Source organism: Ailuropoda melanoleuca, chromosome 4, assembly GCF_002007445.2.
Source record: "Ailuropoda melanoleuca isolate Jingjing chromosome 4, ASM200744v2, whole genome shotgun sequence".
Classification (NCBI taxonomy): domain Eukaryota; kingdom Metazoa; phylum Chordata; class Mammalia; order Carnivora; family Ursidae; genus Ailuropoda; species Ailuropoda melanoleuca.
The window spans coordinates 10,203,357-10,223,501 of NC_048221.1; the positions used below are offsets into that span (position 1 = coordinate 10,203,357).

Below are 20,145 nucleotides of genomic sequence, written 5' to 3' on the forward strand. Positions count from 1 at the left end.
TTTTGGGATCTGGTTGATTTAGATAACTGACTTTCACCCCCTTTTCTCTTTTTTACTTAAATTCCTGCTCATATGTTTTACATTTACAAATAAAAAGTGAACCAGTGAAACCCTAGGCCCCCTCCCTCCCCCCAGTAGAACCAGAACCCCAGGCCCATGCTCACACTCTCTCTATCTGTGACCTCACTGTGCAGCCCCAGGTGTGCTGCATGGTGTCCAGGACTTGTGAGCAGTCCAGCGCGGATCTCAATGTGGGGCTCGAGCTCACAACCATGAGATCAAGACCTGAGCTGAGATTAAAAGTCGGATGCTCAACCAGCTGAGCCACCCAGGTGCCTCAATACATTTTTTCAGAGTTTCCTGATGGTTATTGCTGAGGGTATCTTGCAACTATAATAAGAGCCACAGGACTGGTCCAGTTATAACACTGGTAAATAATATACTGAGACTGGCACAAAAAACCCCCATGTATCCATATTTATAGTATTATACAGAGAATTTTTACTACCCTAAAAATCCTAAAAATTCACCTCTTCCATCCTCTCACTCCCACTCTACCTCCTGGCCACCACTTATCTTTTATTCTGTGTCCATATTTTTGCCTTTTCTAGAATTTCATGTAGTTGGAATCATACAGTATGTAGCTTTTTTCACATAAACTTCTTTCACTTAATAACATGTATTTAAGTTTCCTCTATGTCTTTTCATGGCTTGATAGCTCATTTCTTTTAAGCACAGCATAATATTCCATCATCTGGAAACATGGTGGTTTATTTATCCATTCACCCACTGAAGGCCACCTTGGCTCCTTGTTGTTACTTTCTTGATCATTACTTGTGGCTAAATTTGAATTCTCCTTGTTCCCAATTCTGCAGTGTCTTCAGCTTCATGGAACAAGGAAACCAAAGCCAAATGTCTGAATTTGTCCTCCTGGGGCTTTCAGGAGAGGCAAAGCTGCAGCCTCTCCTCTTTTGGCTGTTCCTGTCCATGTACCTGGTCACCTTCAGTGGGAACCTGCTCATCGGCCTGGCTNATTGTCATGGACTCCCGCCTCCACACGCCCATGTACTTCTTCCTGGCCAACCTGTCCTTCTCTGACATCTGTTTCACCTCTACCACCGTCCCCAAGATGCTGTGGAACATCCAGACACAGAGCAAAGTGATCACCTATGCAGGCTGCCTCAGCCAGATGTATTTTTTAATGCTTTTGGCGGGATTAGACAACTTTCTCTTGACAGTGATGGCTTATGACGTTTGTGGCCATCTGTCACCCCCTGCACTACACGGTCATCATGAACCCCAAGTTCTGCTGCATCCTGCTTCTGGTGTGCTGGGTGTTGAGTGTTTTTGGCTCTCTATTACATGGCTTGATGGTTTTGAAATTGTCATTTTGTACACAGATAGAAATCCCTCACTTTTTCTGTGAACTTAATGAGGTGATTCAACTTGCTTGTTCTGACACCTTCTTCAATAACCTGGCAATTTATCTTGAAAGTGGACTTCTGGGAGCTCTTCCACTCATTGGCATCCTTTTCTCTTATTCTAGAATTGTAACCTCCATTTTGAAAATTTCATCTTCTGGGGGAAAGTGTAAAGCATTTTCCACATGTGGGTCTCACCTCTCCGTTGTCTCCTTATTCTACGGTACAAGCTTTGGGGTGTATCTTAGTTCTGCTGCTTCTCAAAACTCCAGGGCAACTGCCATAGCTTCAGTGATGTACATGGTGGTCACACCCATGCTGAACCCCTTCATCTATGGTCTGAGGAACAGAGACATAAAGCTGGCCCTAAGAAAGCTCTTTAGCAGAGAGACATTCTCCGCACATAAGGATCCTTTGTTTCAAGACAAAGGCATAAATAAATGGACTCAAAACCCTGGAAGACCTAGATCCTGATATTTGTATAAGTTCATAGATGATTTGCAGTTTATCTTTCTACAGTATTTGGTCTCTTTAATTATTCATACATAATGACCAACTTTTTTTTTGAAGTTAACAGACAGCGTAGTATTAGGTTCAGGAATAGAATCTAGTGATTCATCCCTTACACACAACGAACACTGCTCCTCACTACAGGTGCCCTCCTTAATGCCCATATCTCATCTAGCCCTTCCCTACCTGCCTCCCCTCCAGAACCCTTGGTTTGCTCTCCATTGGTAAGAGTCTCTTTTATGGTCTTTTCCTTTAAAACAATTTGATAGGTTATTAAATTCCTCTGCATGAATTTTTAGCAACAAATAAATAATAAGACCATTGAGTACTTAGAATGTGATAGGAAGAGCCAGAGGAATAAATGTGGAATGCTTCCTCCCTCAGGTGAAAGCAGTTATCCATTAGAGGATCTGCTTTGGGAAAAAAGCCACTTAACATAGCAGAGGCTATAGCCAGAGGTTTCTGTCAATCCACCCCAGAAAGAGAGCGCATCTGCAATGGCAGGGGCATTTAGGGAACCTCACCTTAACCTGTGTGATTAAGTTTACAACAATCCACATTCACTACGAAGTACCTAACTTTCAATTATACAGTTCAAACCATAAATTAAGTGTGTAGGTAATAGAAATGACAACTCCTGATTTTTCAGGCCAGTGGTATCCTTCTCAGTACTTACTCCAGGGATGTTTTATTACTATTCTTTTAGTATTTAGGTAGGAAACAACACTGCCTGGTGATTTCCCTCAGCACCTCAAGCCGTAATAGTCCTTTTACAGATCACAAAAGTAATACAGATATTCTGCCTATTGCCAGCTAAGTCTTTGTAAAGATGCACCCCAGAAATTAAGCAGTAATAGAAGGATAAATGTATGAACCTTACCTGTGCTTTGTGAGGCAGAGAAAGATGAATGTCTCCTCATGACCTGTCCCCAGAAACCTCCACTTGGATTTGTCAGCTATAATGGTAACTTCCTATTATCTGGTTCACAGTTTTCTGGGTGAAAGTCCATAGGTCCCTTCGATCGCTAGTATTCAGATAAATGTTTAAGGGTCTCTCTCAAAAGAAAACACAAAGAGAGAAAGGAAAGCAAGAAGAAAGGAGGAAAATAAGAAAAATGGAATAAAGAAGAGTGCTTACTTGTAGCATTTGTCAGGTTCCACAGTATAATGTTGCCCCATTCAAGCTACCAATTTTAGTTCAGACCACAGTCTTCATGGGCCATTATAAGCTAACCAACACCATCACCTCAGAGACTTTGGGTTGAGTTTGGAGGAAAATGTAATGCATTTGTTGTTGTTTTTTAGTCTTCACTAATGCATGATCCATCAGTTGAGAATCTGGGTCAGTGAACTGTTTCAGGTTTGAGAGTCAAGTAGAGAAAATGACCCATTGTGGTGACTCTGGTCAAGCTTTTCTTCATGAGAATTAGAGATTTTGTTGTTATTGTTTTATTTTTTAGCTGCTCAGATTGGATGGGCCCTTAGTAAGCTGCCTATCATTTTTGCTTCATGGAGACACCTTGAGGAATTTGCCATTTCAAGAAATCCCTGCAGTTCACCCGATTTAGATGTGAATGATTAATTCTTACATGAACTACGAATACCATACCTCAGATGGTTTTGGACATTGCTTCTTCCAGTTCAGGATGGGCTGACCTCAGGAGAAATCCATTTCTTTTCTTTCTTTTTCTTTTCTTTTTTTTTTTTTAAAGATTTTATTTATTTATGTGTCAGAGAGCGAGTGAGCAAGCACAAGGAGGGTGCGTGGCAGGCAGAGGGAGAAGCAGGCTCCCCACTGAGCAAAGAGCTTGATGTGGGACTTGATCCCAGGACCCTGGGACCATGACCTGAGCCAAAGGCAGATGCTTAACTGACTGAGTCACTGAGGCATCCCAGAACAAATCCATTTCAATTTGCACGTGTCCATGGTAACTGTCCTATGTGGGAGAAGCTCTGTAGAGCTTGTCAAGGAGGCCATTATAGCCTTACCAAGTTACTTCTCAATGATCTTATTAATTCCGTGTCCTTTGAACCCTGATTTTGGGTATCCTTTAGGGTTGAGGTCTTGAATGACACAAGATAAACCCATCAAAATGCCCCTGTCTCCTTGTACTTTGATTCCTTCCTCTACGCCATATGAAGCTATCGATGGCATTGACCTTCTTTTAGAGTATGCTCATCTTTTTCATCTTTTTTTTGTCATGGTAAAATATATATGACATTTATTATTTTAAACATTTTGAAGTATCCAGTTATGTGGCATTAGGGACTTTCTCCCTATTGCACAGCCACCATCTCTACCCACCTACAGAAATTTCTCATCACCTCAAACTGAACCCTTTTCCCCATGGAACACTAACTCCCCATTGCCCCTCTGCCCAGCCCCTGGCTCCCACTATCTTACCTTCTGTCTCTAAAACTGAGTCCTGTAGGTGCCTCACATAGATGCAATTGTATAATATTTGTCCTTTCGTGTCTGGCTGCTTTCACTTAGCATAATGTTGGCAAGGTTCATGCATGTTGTAGCCTGTGCCAGAATTCTATTCTTTTTTACAGAATAGAGTGAATGATAAATGATGTTTCACTGTATGTGTTCACCACACTTTGTTCATCTGTGATTTTGTTGATGGATGTTGGGGGTGTGTTCACATTTTGATTACTGTAAATAAAGCTTTATTCTAAGGGTGTACAAATATCTGTTCTAGTCACTGCTATAAATTCTTTGGGGCATATAAGTAGGCATATACCCACAAGTGAAATTATTGGATCCTATGATAATTCCATGTTTCAGTTTTTGAGGAATTGGCAGAGAGTTTCCCATAACAGTTGTGCCACTTTTTTTAATATGTGTAGAGCAATTTATTTATTTTTATTTTTTCAAAAATATTTTTTATTATATTATGTTAGTTACCATACGGTACATTCCTAGTTTTTGATGTAAAGTTCCACTTGCATATAACACCCAGTGCACCATGCAATATGTGCCCTACTTACTACCCATCACCAGCCTATCCCATTCCCCCACCCCCCTCCCCTCTGAAGCCCTCAGTTTGTTTCCCAGAGTCCACAGTCTCTCATGGTTCATTCCCCCTTCTGTTTACCCCTCCTTTCTTCTTCCCGTTCTTCTCCTACTGATCTTACTATTTCTTATGTTCCATAAATGAGTGAAACCATATGATAATTGTCTTTCTCTGCTTGACTTATTTTGCTCACCATTAGTTGACCCACTTTTTAAATTCTCATCAGCAAAACATCACAGGATTCCAATTTCCCCATGTCCTCACCAACTCTTTATTCTGTTTTAGCTTTGAAAATAGCCATCCTAGTGTGTGCGAAGTGGTGTCACATTATGGCTTGGGTTTGCATTTCCCTAAAGATAGTCATGTTACCCATATTTTATGTGCTAATTAGCCATTACTATATCTTTTTGGAGAAATGTCTATTTGAGTTCATTGCCTGTTTTTTCACCATTAATTTTATTTTTAATTAATTTAAAATTTTAATTCTGGTGTAGTTAACATACAGTGTAATATTAGTTTCTGGTGTACAGTATTGTGAGTCAACATTTCCATAAAGCACCCATTTACCATCATAACAAGTGACCTCCTTAATCCTCATCACCTATTTAACCAGTCCACACACCCCTCTCCTCTCTGGTAACCATCAGATCTTTCTCTATAATTAAGAGTCTGTTTCTGGTTTGTCTTGCTCTCATTTATCTTTTGCTCATTGTTATGTTGTTTTTAAAAATCAATCTATTAATTAATTAATATTATTTTTTATTATAATAATATTTTTATTATATTACATTAGTCACCATACAGTACATCCCTGGTTTTTGATGTAAAGTTTGATGATTCATTAGTTGCATATAACACCCAGTGCACCATGCAATATGTGCCCTCCTTACTACCCATCACCACCCTATCCCATTCCCCCACCCCCCTCCACTCTGAAGCCCTCAGTTTGTTCTCATTCCCCCTTCTGATCACCCCCTTTCTTTATTCCTTTCTACCCCTACCGATCTTCCTAGTTCTTATGTTCAATAGATGAGAGAAACCGTATGATAATTGTCTTTCTCTGCTTGACTTATTTCTCTTAGCATTATCGTCTCCAGTGCCGTCCATGTTGCAGCAAATGTTGAGAAATCATTCTTTTGGATAGCTGAGTAATATTCCATTGTGTATATGGACCATCTTCTTAATCCAGTCATCTGTTGAAGGGCATCTTGGCTCTTTCCACAATTTAGCTATTGTGGAAAATGCTGCTATGAACATTGGGGTGCATATGGCCCTTCTCTTCACTGCATCTGTATCTTTGGGGTAGATACCCAGGAGTGCAATGGCTGGGTCATAGTGTAGCTCCATTTTTAACTTTTTCAGGGACCTCCACACTGTTTTCCAGAGTGGCTGTACCAACTTGCATTCCCACCAACAATGTAGGAGGGATCCCCTTTTCTTCACATCCTCTCCAACAATTGTTGTTTCTTGCCTTATCAAATTTTGCCATTCTAATTGGCGTAAGGCGGTATCTTAGTGTGGTTTTGATTTGAATTTCCTGGTGGCTAATGATGTTGAACATTCTTTCATGTGTCTGTTAGCAATTTGTATGTCTTCATTCGAAAAGTGTCTGTTCATAACTTCTGCGCATTTTATGATTTGTTTATTTGTTTCTCGCATATTGAGTTTGAGAAGTTCTTTGTAGATCTTGGATACCAGTCTTTTATCTGTAGCGTCATTTGCAAATATCTTCTCCCTTTTCGTGGGCTGCCTCTCAGTTTTTTGACTGTTTCCTTGGTTGTGCAGAAGTTTTTTATCTTGATGAAGTCCCGCAAGTTCATTTTATCTTTTGTTTCTCTTGCCTTTGGAGATGTGTCATGAAAAAGGTTGCTGTGGTCAATGTCGTAGAGGTTGCTGCCTATGCTCTCCTCTAGGATTTTGATGGATTCCGGTCTCACATCAAGGTCTTTCATCCACCTGGAGTTTATCTTTGTGTATGGTGTGAGAGAGTGGTCAAGTTTCATTCTTTTGCATGTAGCTGTCCAATTTTCCCAGCACCATTTATTGAAGAGACTGTCTTTTTTCCACTGGATGTTTTTTCCTGCTTTATCAAAGATTAGTTGCCCAAAGAGCCGAGGGTCCATTTCTGGGTTCTCTATTCTGTTCCATTGGTCGATGTGTCTGTTTTTGTGCCAGTACCATGCTGTCTTTGTGATCACAGCTTTGTAGTACAGCTCGAAATCCGGCATTGTGATGCCCCCAGCTTTGTTTTGCCTTTTCAACAGTTCCTTGGCAATTCGGGGCCTATTCTGTTGCCATACAAATTTAAGGAGTATTTGTTCCAGTTCTTTGAAAAATGTCCTCGGTATTTTGATCAGGATAGCATTGAAAGTGTAGATTGCTCTGGGTAGAATGGACATTTTAACTATGTAAATTCCTCCAAACCATGAGCATGGAATATTTTTCCATCTTTTTGTGTCTTCCTCAATGTCTTTCAAGAGTGATTTATAGTTTCTAGAATATAGATCTTTTACGTCTCTGGTTAAGTTAATTCCAAGGTAATATATGGTTTTTGGTGCTATTGTAAATGGGATGGATTCCCTACTTTCTCTTTCTTCAGTCTCATTATTCATGTATAGAAATGCAACTGATTTCTGGGCATTGATTTTGTATCCTGCCACATTACTGAATTGCTCTATAGCTTCTAATAGTTTGGGAGTGGATTCTTTTGGGTTTTCCATATAGATTATCATGCCATCTGTGAAGAGAGACAGTTTGACTTCTTCTCTGCCGATTTGGATACCGTTTATCCCTTTTTGTTGTCTGATTGCTGTTGCAAGGACTTCTAGTACTATGTTGAATAATAATGGTTAGAGTGGGCATCCTTGTCGTGTTCCTGATCTTAAGGGAAAGGCTTCCAGCTTTTCCCCATTGAGAATAATGCTTGCAGTAGGCTTTTCATAGATGGTTTTTAGGAGATTGAGGAATGTACTTTCCATCCCTACCTTTTCAATCAGGAAAGGATGCTGTATTTTGTCAAATGCTTTTTCTGCATCTTTTGAGAGAATCATATGATTTTTGAATTTTTCTTTCTGGATAAAATCTACGACACTGATAGATTTGCAAATGTTGAATCATGCTTGCAACCCATGTATGAATCCCACTTGGTCATGATGGATAATCCTTTTAATGTACTGTTGGATTCTGGGGGCGCCTGGGTAGCGCAGTCATTAAGCATCTGCCTTCAGCTCAGGACGTGATCCTGGCAGTACGGGATCGAGTCCCACATCGGGCTCCCCCGCTGAGAGACTGCTTCTTCCTCTCCCACTCCCCTGCCGTGTTCCCTCTCTCACTGGTTGTCTCTCTGTCACATAAATAAAAAATCTAAAAAAATGTACTGTTGGATCTATTAGCAAGGATTTTGTTGAGAATTTTGGCGTNTTTTGGCATCCATATTCATTAGGGAAATCAGTCTGTAATTCTCCTTTTTGAGGGGGTCTTTGCCTGGTTTGGGGATCAAGGTAATATTGGCCTCATAGAATGAGTTTGGTAGCTTTCCTTCTGTTTCTATATTTGAAATAACTTTAGGAGAATAGGTATTATCTCTTCTTTGAATGTTTGGTAGATTTCCCTGGGAAATCCGTCAGGCCCTGGCATTTTGTTTTTGGAAGGTTCTTAATCACTGTTTCAATCTCTTCATAATTAATTGGCCTGTTTAAAAATCTATTTCTTCCTGTTTCAGTCTTGGTAGTTTATAGGTTTCCAGGAAGGCCTCCATCTCTTCCCGATTGCTTAATTCATTGGCATAAAGCTATCAATAAAAGTTTCTAATAATCCTTCCAATTTCATTGGTGTTGGTTGTGACCTCTTCTTTTTCATTCATAATTTTAGTAATTTGGGTCCTTTCTCTATTCTTTTGGATAAGTCTTGCCAGTGGTCTGTCAATTTTATTGATTCTCTCAAAGAACCAGCTTCTAGTTCTGTTGATTTGCTCTACTGTACCTCTGGTTTCTAATTCATTGATTTCTGCTCTAATTTTGGTCAACTGCTTCTTCGTGAGTGGATTAGGCCTGTCCCTCTGTTGCTGTTCCAGCTTCTTGAGGTGAGAATATAAAAACTGCATTTTAGATTTTTCTATTCTTTTGAGTGAGGCTTGGATGGCTATGTGTTTTCCCCTCAGGACTTCCTCTGTAGTGTCCCATACGTTTTGGACCATTGTGTTTTCATACTCGTTGGTCTCCATAAATTGTTTAAATTGATTTTTGATTTCCTGGTTTATCGAGTGATTCTTGAGCAGGATGGTTCTTAGTCTCCAAGTGTTTGAGTTTCTTCCAAATTTTTCCTTGTGATTGAGTTCCAATTTCAAAGCATTGTGGTCTGAGAATATGTAGGGAATAATTTCAGTCCTTTGGTATCAGTTGAGACCTGTTTTGTGACCCAGAACATGGTCTATTCTTGAGAATGTTCCTTGGGCATTAGAATAGAATGAGTATTCTTTGGTTCTGGGGGGTATAGTGTTCTATATATATCTATGAGGTCCAACTCGTCTAGTATGGCATTCAAAGCTCTTGTTTCTTTGTTGATTATCTGCTTAGGTGCTCTGTCTATTGCTGATAGTGGAGAGTTGAGGTCCCCTACTATTACTGTGTTTTTATCTAGATGTGTCTTTATTCTGGTTATGAGTTGGCTTGTGTATCTTGCTGCTCCCCTGGTCAGGGCATATATATTTATAATTGTCATATCCACTTGTTGGATACATCCTTTAAGAATAATATAGTGCCCTTCTGTGTCTCTAACTATAGCCTTTAGTTTAAAATCCAATCTGTCTGATATGAGAATTGCTACCCCAGCTTTCTTTTGAGGTCCATTGGCATGAAAGATTGTATTCCATCCCTTTACTTTCAGTCTGGATGTATCTTTAGGTTAAAAATGAGTCTCTTGTAGATAGCAAATGGATGGGTCATACCTTTTTTATCCAATCTCAACCCTGTGGCGTTTTGTGGAAGCATTTAGGCCAGTTACATTGAGAGTGATTATTGTGAGATATAATTTTAATTATGTCGTGTTGCCTGTAAAGTCTTTGTTTCTTTAGATTGTGACTTTCTGTTCTGTATCACTCTTGGGGCCTTTTTACTTTTATGGAACCCCCCCCCCCAATATCTCCTGTAGGGCTGGTTTCATGGTTACGAAATTGTTCAATGACTGGCGATTCTCTAAGGTCTTTATTTCTCTATCAGTTCTGAATGACAGCCTTGCTGGATAAAGGATCCTTGACTGCATGTTTTTCTCTCAAAGAGTTTTATAAATGCCCCCCCCCCAACCCTTTCTTTCATTCCAGGTCTGTGTAGGCAGGTCTGACGTAATTCTGATACCTTTGCCTTGGTACATGAGAAATTTCTTTGCCCTGGCTGCTTTCAATACTGTATCCTTGGATCTATTATTTGCAAATTGCACTATGATGTGACATGGTGTAGGTTTGTCATAGTTGAGCTTTGGAGGGGTCCTCTCTGCCCCTTGGACAGGAATGCTTGTTTCCTTTGCTAGATTAGAGAAATTTTCAGCTACAATTTGTTCAAATATCTCTTCTAGACCTCTGTTTTTCTCCACCCCCTCGGGGATGCCAATGATTCTGACATTGGAACGTTTCATTTAGTCAGTAATCTCACATAACCTATATTTTTGAGATTGGATTCTTTTGAGCCAAGTTTCTTTTCTTCTTTTTTTTTTTTTTTTAAAGATTTTATTTATTTATTTGACAGAGATAGAGACAGCCAGCAAGAGAGGGAACACATGCAGGGGGAGTGGGAGAGGAAGAAGCAGGCTCACAGCAGAGGAGCCTGATGTGGGGCTCGGTCCCATAATGCCAGGATCACACCCTGAGCCGAAGGCAGATGCTTAACTGCTGTGCTGCCCAGTCGCCCCTTGAGCCAAGTTTCTGTTTTAACTTTCTCTTCTACCATCCCACCCTCCAATTCACCGATTCGTTCTTCCGCCTCATTTACCCTGGCCGTCAGAACATCTAGTTTTGTCTGCATTTGGCTCATAGCATTTTTAATTTCTGCCAGACTCGCTCTTATTTCTGCCCTTAGAGATTCTAGATTCTCATTAACATTTTCGTCAATACTTTTTTCAAGTCTACATATCATCTTGACCATTCTTTCTCTGAATTCCATTTCTGATAATTTGGTTATATCCATATCCATGAGTTCTGTGGCAGAGGCCAGAGACTCATTGTCTTTTCTTTATGAGGGGGATTTCTCCTTCTCGACATTTTGATGAGGAGAGGTTGCGGAGTTGTCCATAGCCCAAATTATTGACCAGGACCCAGGCAGTGTGCCCTTGTTTTATAGGGACCTTAGGGATGTGGGCTTCTTGATTTTTCAGCCTGCCTTCTGGGGGAGGGGCCTGCCATGCAGATACTCAGAAAACCCTGTTTGGGTAGAGTCTCCGTGTCCCCTGCGAGGGGGGATGGGGATGGGCACACTGTGAGCCAGTATTTCCAGGCTTTTTTTCTCTGGCAGCTTTCCCTGGCCGTCTGCTGTGCCTCTTCTGAGAGTCAGAGCAGCACTGGCCGAATCTCAGCCTCTGTCACAGAACAGAAGGATTGCGGCCTATTCTCCACTGATGTTCTGGCCACTTTAACACTGTTTCTGTTGGTGCTGCTCAACCCTGCAGCATCCCGGGCTGTGCGCCCCACACCCAGCATCCCAGCCCTCACTTCCAGGGCCAGTGCGTCTCTGTCCTTTGTGTTTCTAACCCCGCCAGCCGCCAGCAGCCTCGCGCACGCTCCCAGAGCTCCCGGTCTCAGTCTGGATCCAGTGAGCACACCAGGATTCCGGAGTTACGTGAGATGCTTGGTGGCGTGCTCTCCCCGCTCACGGTCTCAATCTGCTATCTCGCGGGTGCCATCCGCGAGTCCTCCTGCTCCCCCGTGCAAGTACCGCTTCCCAGCGCCTGAACGCGGCGGCTCCCTCCCCCTTCTGTTTATCTTCTGATATCTGTGTGCGGTTTCACGGCTCCCTGCTTTGTACCTCAATACTCAGCGCTGGAGATGTTCATTTGTAGAGATCCAGATGTATCTTCCTGCATCTCAGGCTGAATCCGTGGATGTTCAGACTGGTCTGGTACCTATCCAGCTTGACTCAGGGAACCCCTACTCCTCCACCATCTTAACTCCAAGCCCCAAACCGAGTTTATTTCTGGGCTTCCTCCTATTCCAATGATTTATATGTCTGCTTATGTTGTTGTTGTTGAAAATGGAAGAAAGGGATAAAGAAAGGGGGGTAATCAGAAGGGGGAATGAAGCATGAGAGACTATGACTATGAGAAACAAACTGAAGACTTCAGAGGGGAGGGGGATGGGGGAATGGGATAGGTTGGTGATGGGTAGTCAGGAGGGCACGTATTGCATGGTTCACTGGGTGTTATGCGCATAATGAAGCATCGAACTTTGCATCGGAATCCGGGGATGTACTGTATGGTGACCAACATAATATAATAAAAAAAATCATTAAAAATAAAAAAAAAGAAAATGGATCATTTAACAATGATAATGTGGTAACTCTGAAAATCATATTTCTCTCCTTCCTAGGAATTTTTTTATTGAATATAATTTACACGCAGTTTTATTTTAGCTGCCGGTGTTAGATGTAATGATTCACCGATTCTATATGTTGTACAGTGCTCATTGTGGTAAGTGTAGTCCTAATCCCCTTTATCTATTTCACCCATCACCCACTCAACTGTGAACTCCTCAAGAGAAGGAACCATGTTTTATACTTTTCTTCTTTCCCAGGACGTAGCTTAGTGTCTACGATATCATAACTGCTGTGTAAGTGTTTGTAAGATACCCAAAGAAGCCAATCATTGAGTGACATTAAACAATGAAGGAGAAAGGAGCAGCAAGAGAACAGGAGAAGCATTGTGGTGGCTGGGGATCCATGATCATGAGCCAACAGAAGAGGGTCCAGATGGGAGAAAGAAAATGTTGAAGGCACAAAGAATGTCTCCTTTAAATCAGAATTTCGGGGTACTCTGCCTTGTTAGTGAGACCCTCGATAGAGAGGGGACCTCCTTGTGGGATCAAAGAGTTTAATGAGGTGAGAGATAATCATGGAATCCCCAGGCTGTGTCCCAGTGCCAATACTGGGACTAGTTTGCATTCTGTGTTTCTGAGCTAGCTCCAGAGCACCAAGTCTCTCAAGGGGAAGTGAGACAAAGGAATATTTCATTAATGAGACTCATGGGAATTCACCCCTACAGCCAGAGAATTGAGAATGTCTCTGCTTCACCCACTGACTTTATATCTTTTTATCTAAGGTGATACGAACACATAAGTGTGTCTTCCAGAGCCTTCATGAATGGGGCCATGTCTCTTCCTTTCCTGGGGGCATAACTTCCAACCTCATCAATCATTCATGGGAGAAACTGGGTAAGTGATTTCATACTGTTCTGTGATAACATCTGGGTGAGCCTCATGTTTTATGATGGGAGGGACCCCTTTAATCTTTAGTTATGTTTTGGGAATCAACAGGGACAATAACTAAAGGAGGGTTTAGTGATGATAGATCTTGACTATTAAGACTTTGATTCTAGAGGGAAACTCTGGATATACTAAACCATCTTTCCCTATCTGTCTCCTCCATTGTAGTGCTTAATGACAGGTACATATTCCACAATAGTCTTTCCTCTTTTTTCATTGCTTGTTCTTTCATTGTTGAGAGTGTCTGTTTATTGTTATTTCACTATATGTATTGCAGTCATTCAACAAACATTTTTTTCAGCAATTAATGTATGGCAGACACTACTGTTTGGGAATAAATAAATGACTAAGACATTGTTTCTTCTCTCAAGGTACTCACTCTGTAAATATCAGGAGTGATGTAAAAATAAGTAAATGTTATATCATGAGGTTGCATTGAAATTTGTGGAAGTATGCAAAAAAGTTGACTCTTTAATTCATTTTTAACTGTTTTCAAAAAGTTGAGTCTTTCACGGGAATTTTTTATTATGTTATGTTAATCATCATACAGTACATCCCAAGTTTTTGATGTAAAATTCTATGATTCATTACTTCTGTAAAACAACCAGTGCACCATGCAATACGTGCCCTCCTTAATACCCATCACCAGCCTATCCCCATCCCCCACTCCCCTCCCCTCTAAAGCCCTCAGTTTGTTTCCCAGAGTCCATAGTCTCTTTTGGTTCATTCCCCCTTCTTTTTATGCCCCCTTCCTTCTTCCCTTTCTTCTCCTGCCAATCTTCCAACTTCTTATGTTCCATAAATGACTGAAACCATATGATAATTGTCTTTCTCTGCTTGACTTATTTCCCTTAGCATAATCTCCTCCAGTCCCATCCATGTTGCAGCAAATGTTGAGAACTCGTTCTTTCTGATGGCTGAGTAATATTCCATTGTGTATATGCACCACATATTCTTAATCCAGTCATCTGTTGAAGGGCATCTCGGCTCCTTCCACGATTTAACTATTGTGGACAATGCTGCTATGAACATTGGAGTGCATATGGCCCTACTCTTCACTACATCTGTATCTTTGGGGTAGATACACATTAGTGCAATGGCTGGATCATAGGGTATCTCAATTTTTAACTTCTTAAGGGACCTCCACACTGTTTTCCAGAGTGGCTGTACCAACTTGCACTTCCACCAACAATGTAGGAGGGATCCCCTTTCTTCACATCCTCTCCAACAATTGTTGTTTCTTGCCTTGTCAATTTTTGCTCATTTGAAAAATATTTGAGTGTGTGTGTGATCTATCATCTATCTGTCTATCATCTATCATCTATCTATCTATCTATCTATCTATCTATCTATCTATCTATATCACATTGTCTTTATCCATTCATCAATAGATGGTCATTTGATTTTGGCCAATGTTGCCTTTTGTAATGATGTGAATAGAGCTAGAGTGTTTTATGCTAAGTGAAATAAGTCAGTCAGAGAAAGATAAATAGTATATGATCTCCTCCTATGTTGAATTCAAGAAAGAAAATCATTGAACAATGGGAAGGGAGAATAGAAAAAAATAGGAGAGAAAAAAAAACATAAAAGAGTCTTAAGATGGAAGACTAACTGAGGCTTAATGGATGGAGGTGTTGGGGGTGTGGGGATGTGCTAGATTTGTCATGGGTAGTAAGGAGAGCACTTGTTGGGATCAGCACTGGATGCGTTATGTAAGTGATGAATCACTGAAATCTACTCCAGAAACCAATATTGCACTGTATGTTAACTGACAAAGTTAAATAAAAAAAAAATTCAGACGATTATTTGCATTCATTAGTAAGTGTTTGCTGGAAACTGTGTCAGTCATCTTCTCTTCATCATTTGTATGTGATAATTAATACTACAAACAATGCCAGACGTATTATAGCCATTATTTTATTGAAATCTCAAAAACTCTGAATTTGGTATCACTCTTATTGTAGGGTTGGAAACTACCCCTTGAAACAGCATTTGCTCATTTGTTCATATATTATTGCTCCCTCCATCACACACATATCTCAGACACACTCTTGTTAAGGTCAAACACACATCACTAATTACAGTGCTTTCAAAATATGCTTGCCACAAATAATTGGTTAAAATATTTGTTAAGTGAACCAAAAACATCTTAGTAAATTTACAGAGGACAACATTGCTTTGGGTAAATGTTTTGATTCAGGACTGGGAGTTCAATTATTTTCGGCATCATGGAAAACATGGAGCTTTTGAGATCCCTGAAATTTTTAGCTAATTCTAGATTGGTAGGTAATGTGTAAGAATTAATGAATTAAGCATGTTGAAAGAAACAAATTTTGCTGCACAAATGGCAGCATTTCTTTTTATCTATCTATCTAAGATAGCATCTATTATCTATCTATCATCTATGTATCTATCATCTATCTATCTAATCTATTATCTATCATCTATCTATCAATCATCTCTCTATCTATCATATATCATCTATTTATTTATCTATTCATTTACTTATTTACTTGAGAGAGAGCAAGTGAGAAAGCACAAGCAGGGGCGGGGCAGACAGGAAGTCAGAGAATCTGAAGTTGACTCTGGCCCCAGCATAGAGTCCAATGCGGGGCTTGAACTCACCGCCAGGAGATCATGACCTGAGCTGAAACCAAGAGTTGGTTGCTCAACTAACTGAGCCACCCAGGCACCCCAATCACAGCATTTCTTTTAACTCTGGGCTCATTGCTTGTGACTTTCCTATCCTCTTGTCTCTGTTCCAGCTGTTTTCAGCAGTTACATGGAACAAAGAAATCAAACTCCTGCTTCAGAATTTATCCTCCTGGGACTTTCAGAGGAGGGAGAAGTGCAGCCACTGCTCCTTTGGCTGTTCCTGTCCATGTACCTGGTCACCCTTCACTGGGAACCTGCTCATCGTCCTGGCCATTGTCATGGACTCCCGCCTCCACACGCCCATGTACTTCTTCCTGGCCAACCTGTCCTTCTCTGACATCTGTTTCACCTCTACAACCGTCCCCAAGATGCTGTGGAACATACAGACTCAGAGCAAAGTGATCACCTATGCAGGCTGCCTCAGCCAGATGTATTTTTTTATGCTCTTTGCGGGATTAGACAACTTTCTCTTGACAGCGATGGCCTATGACCGGTTTGTGGCCATCTGTCACCCCCTGCACTACATGGTCATCATGAATCCCAAGTTCTGCTGCATCCTGCTTCTGGTGTCCTGGGTATTGAGTGTTCTCAGCTCTCTATTACATGACTTAATGGTTTCACAATTGTCTTTTTGTACACAGTTAGAAATCCCTCACTTTTTCTGTGAACTTAATCAGGTGATCCAACTCGCTTGTTCTGACACCTTCTCCAATAACCTGGCGATTTATATTGGGAGTGGACTTCTGCGGGTTCTTCCACTCATTGGTATCCTTTTCTCTTATTCTAGAATTGTAACCTCCATTTTGAAAATTTCATCTTCTGGAGGCAAGTGTAAAGCATTTTCCACGTGTGGGTCTCACCTCTCCATTGTCTCCTTATTCTACGGTACAGGTGTTGGGGTGTATCTTAGTTCTGCTGCTTCACAAAACTCCAGGACAACTGCCATAGCTTCAGTGATGTACACGGTGGTCACCCCCATGCTGAACCCCTTCATCTATGGTCTGAGGAACAGAGACATAAAGCTGGCCCTAAGAAACCTTTTAGCTGAGAGGCATTCTCTGCATATAAGGATCCTTTGTTCCAAGATGAAGACATGTGTGTGTAATAGGGCTCAAAACCCTCGACAACCTAGGTCATGATTTTTGTATCAGTTCACAGAAATACAACCTGCAGTTTATCTTCCTACAGTATTCAGTCTCTAATTTTTCATCCATAATGATCAGCTGTTTCTTTTTTTTTCAGTTTTTTTGAATAGTAAGTTTTTATTTAAATTCCAGTTAGTGAGCAGATAATGTAATATTAGGTTCAGGAATAGAATTTAGTGTTTCATCACTTAACATACAACACCCATTGCACATCACAACAAGTGCCTGCCTCAATCTGAATCACCCATTTAGCCCATCTCCCCACCCAGCTCCCCTCCAGCAGCCTTTAGTTTGTTCTCCATTTTTAAGAGTCTGATTGTAGTCTATTATATTTATGCTGTTTTTAAAGATGATTTATTTATTTATTCCAGAGAGAGATAGAGATAGCATGAGTGGGTTAGGCAGAGGGAGAGGGAGAGAATCTCAGCCAGACTCCCTGCTGAATGCGGAGTCCTTTACGGTGTTTGATCTCATCAACCTGAGATGGTGACCTAGGCAAAAATCAAGTGTCAGTTGCTTAACCTAAGACTGTGCCACCCAGGCACCCCTCATCTTGACCAGTTTCAGGCTACCAATTTTAGTTCAGATTGCAGTACTCATGAGACTTAGTAACCTGGCCAGCAAATCGCCTTAGAGTCTTTGGATTGGATTTGGAGGAAAATGTAATGCATTTGTTGCTATTTAACAATATTCACTCAGGGGAAACTGGTTCCATCAATTGAAGATCTGGGTCAGTGATTGTTCTCGGGTCTGAGAGTCAAGTATAGATTAGGACATGTCATTGCGTTGACACAGTCACTCTTTTCTTCATGATTATTAGAGGTGGGCTTTTTGTTTTGTTTTGTTTTCCTTTGTTACAACAAATTGGATGGGCCCTTAGTGAGCTGCCCATTATTTTTGTTTCATGGAGACTCTATGAAGAATTTGTGATTTTGAGAAATCCTGTGGCTCTCACAATTTAGATGAGAATGATGAACTCTTACATGAACTATAAATACCAAACCACAGATGATTTTGGACTGATTACATTGACTCTGCCAGTTCAAGATGGGCTGACCTCAGGAGCAATCCATTTCAATTGGAGCATTTCCATGGTAACCATAACCTAAAAGGGAGAAGCTCTGTAGAGCTTGTCATGGAGGCCATTACAGTCTCACCAAGTTATTTCTCAATGACCTTATTAATTTTATGTTCTCTGAACCCTTATTTTGGGTATACTTTGGGGTTGAGGTATTGAATCACGCCACATAAATCCACCACAATGCCCTTGTCTCCTTGTACTTTGGATTCCTTCCTCTACGCCGTATGAAGCTATTGATGGCATTGACCTTCTTTTAGAGTATGCCCATTTTTTTCATCCTTTTTTTGTCATGGTAATGTATGTATAAAATTTATTACTTTAAGCATTTAAAAGTATTCATTTATATGGCATTAAGGACTTTCTCCCTATTGCACAACCACCACCTCTACCCACCTACAGAACTTTCTCATCGCCTCAAACTGAACCCTTTTCCCCTTGAAACACTAACTCCCCATTGCCCCTCTGCCCAGCCCCTGGCTCCCACCATCTTACCTTTTGTCTCTAAAACTGTGTCCTGTAGGTGCCTCACATAGTTGTAATTGTATAATATTTGTCCTTTCGTGTCTGGCTGCTTTCACTTAGCATAATGTTGGCAAGGTTCATGAATGTTGTAGCCTGTGCCAGAATTCTATTCTTTTTACTGAATAGAGTGAATGATAAATGATGTTCCACTGTATGTGCTCACCACACTTTGTTCATCTGTGATTTTGCTGATGGACGTGGGAGTTTTGTCCATATTTTGGCTACTGTAAATAAAGCTGTATTCTAATTGGTGTACAAATATCTTTTCTAGTCACTGCTATGAATTTTTTGGGGCATATAAGTAGGCATATACCCACAAGTGAAACTATTGGATCCTATGATAATTCCATGTTTCAGTTTTTGAGGATCTGGCAGAGAGTTTCCCATAGCAGTTGTGCCACTTTTTAAATTCTCATCAGCAAAGCATCACAGGGTTCCAATCTCCCCATGTCCTCACCAACACTGTATTCTGTTTTAGCTTTGAAAATAGCCATCCTAGTGTGTGTGAAGTGGTGTCACATTATGGTTTTGGTTTGCATTTCCCTAAAGATAGTCATGTTACCCATATTTTATGTGCTAATTAACCATTACTGTATCTTTTTGGAGAAATGTCTATTTGAGTTCATCACCTGTTTTTTTCACCATTAATTTTATTTTTAAATTTATTTTAAAATTTTAATTCTGGTGTAGTTAACATACGGTGTAATATTAGTTTCTGGTGTACAATATTGTGATTCAACATTTCCATAAAACACCCATTGATCATCATGACAAGTGACCTCCTTAATCTTCATCACCTATTTAACCAGTCCACAAACCCCTCTCCTCTCTGGTAACCATCAGATCTTTCTCTATAATTAAGAGTCTGTTTCTGGTTTGTCTTGCTCTTATTTTCCTTTTGCTCATTTGTTATTTTTTTCTAAAACAGTCTATTAATTAATTAAAGATTATGTTCATTTAGCCAGCATCATTAGTTTTTGATGTAGTGTTCAACAATTCATTAGTTACGTATAACATCCAGTGCCCATCACCACACGTGCCCTCCTTAATACCCTTCACCCGGTTACCCTGTCCCCCCATTCCCCTCCCTTCTGTAAGCCTCAGTTTGTTTTCCAGAGCCCAGAGTCTCTCATGGTTTGTCTCCCTCTCTGATTTCTTCCCATTCAGTTTTCCCTCCCTTCGCCCTGTGGTCCTCCATGCTATTCCTTATGTTTTTAACGTTGTACATGAGTGAAATCACGTGGTGTTTGTATGACTGACATATTTAACTTAGCATTATACTCTCTAGCTCCATCCACATCTTGCAAATTGCATTATTTCATTCTTTTTT

General features: G+C 40.5%; 1 protein-coding gene and 1 pseudogene across 1 annotated transcript; both read left to right on the forward strand.

Annotated features, from left to right (window-relative positions):
* The first annotated feature begins 888 nt into the window (after positions 1–888).
* LOC109488517 (olfactory receptor-like protein OLF4) lies at positions 889–1,895 on the forward strand. The gene is given in 3 exon segments (XM_019793347.2): positions 889–1,029; positions 1,031–1,251; positions 1,253–1,895. Coding segments are annotated over 3 exon segments (1,005 nt in total).
* Positions 1,896–16,194: 14,299 nt separating this feature from the next.
* Positions 16,195–17,206, forward strand: LOC117801736 (annotated as a pseudogene).
* The last annotated feature ends 2,939 nt before the right edge of the window (positions 17,207–20,145 follow it).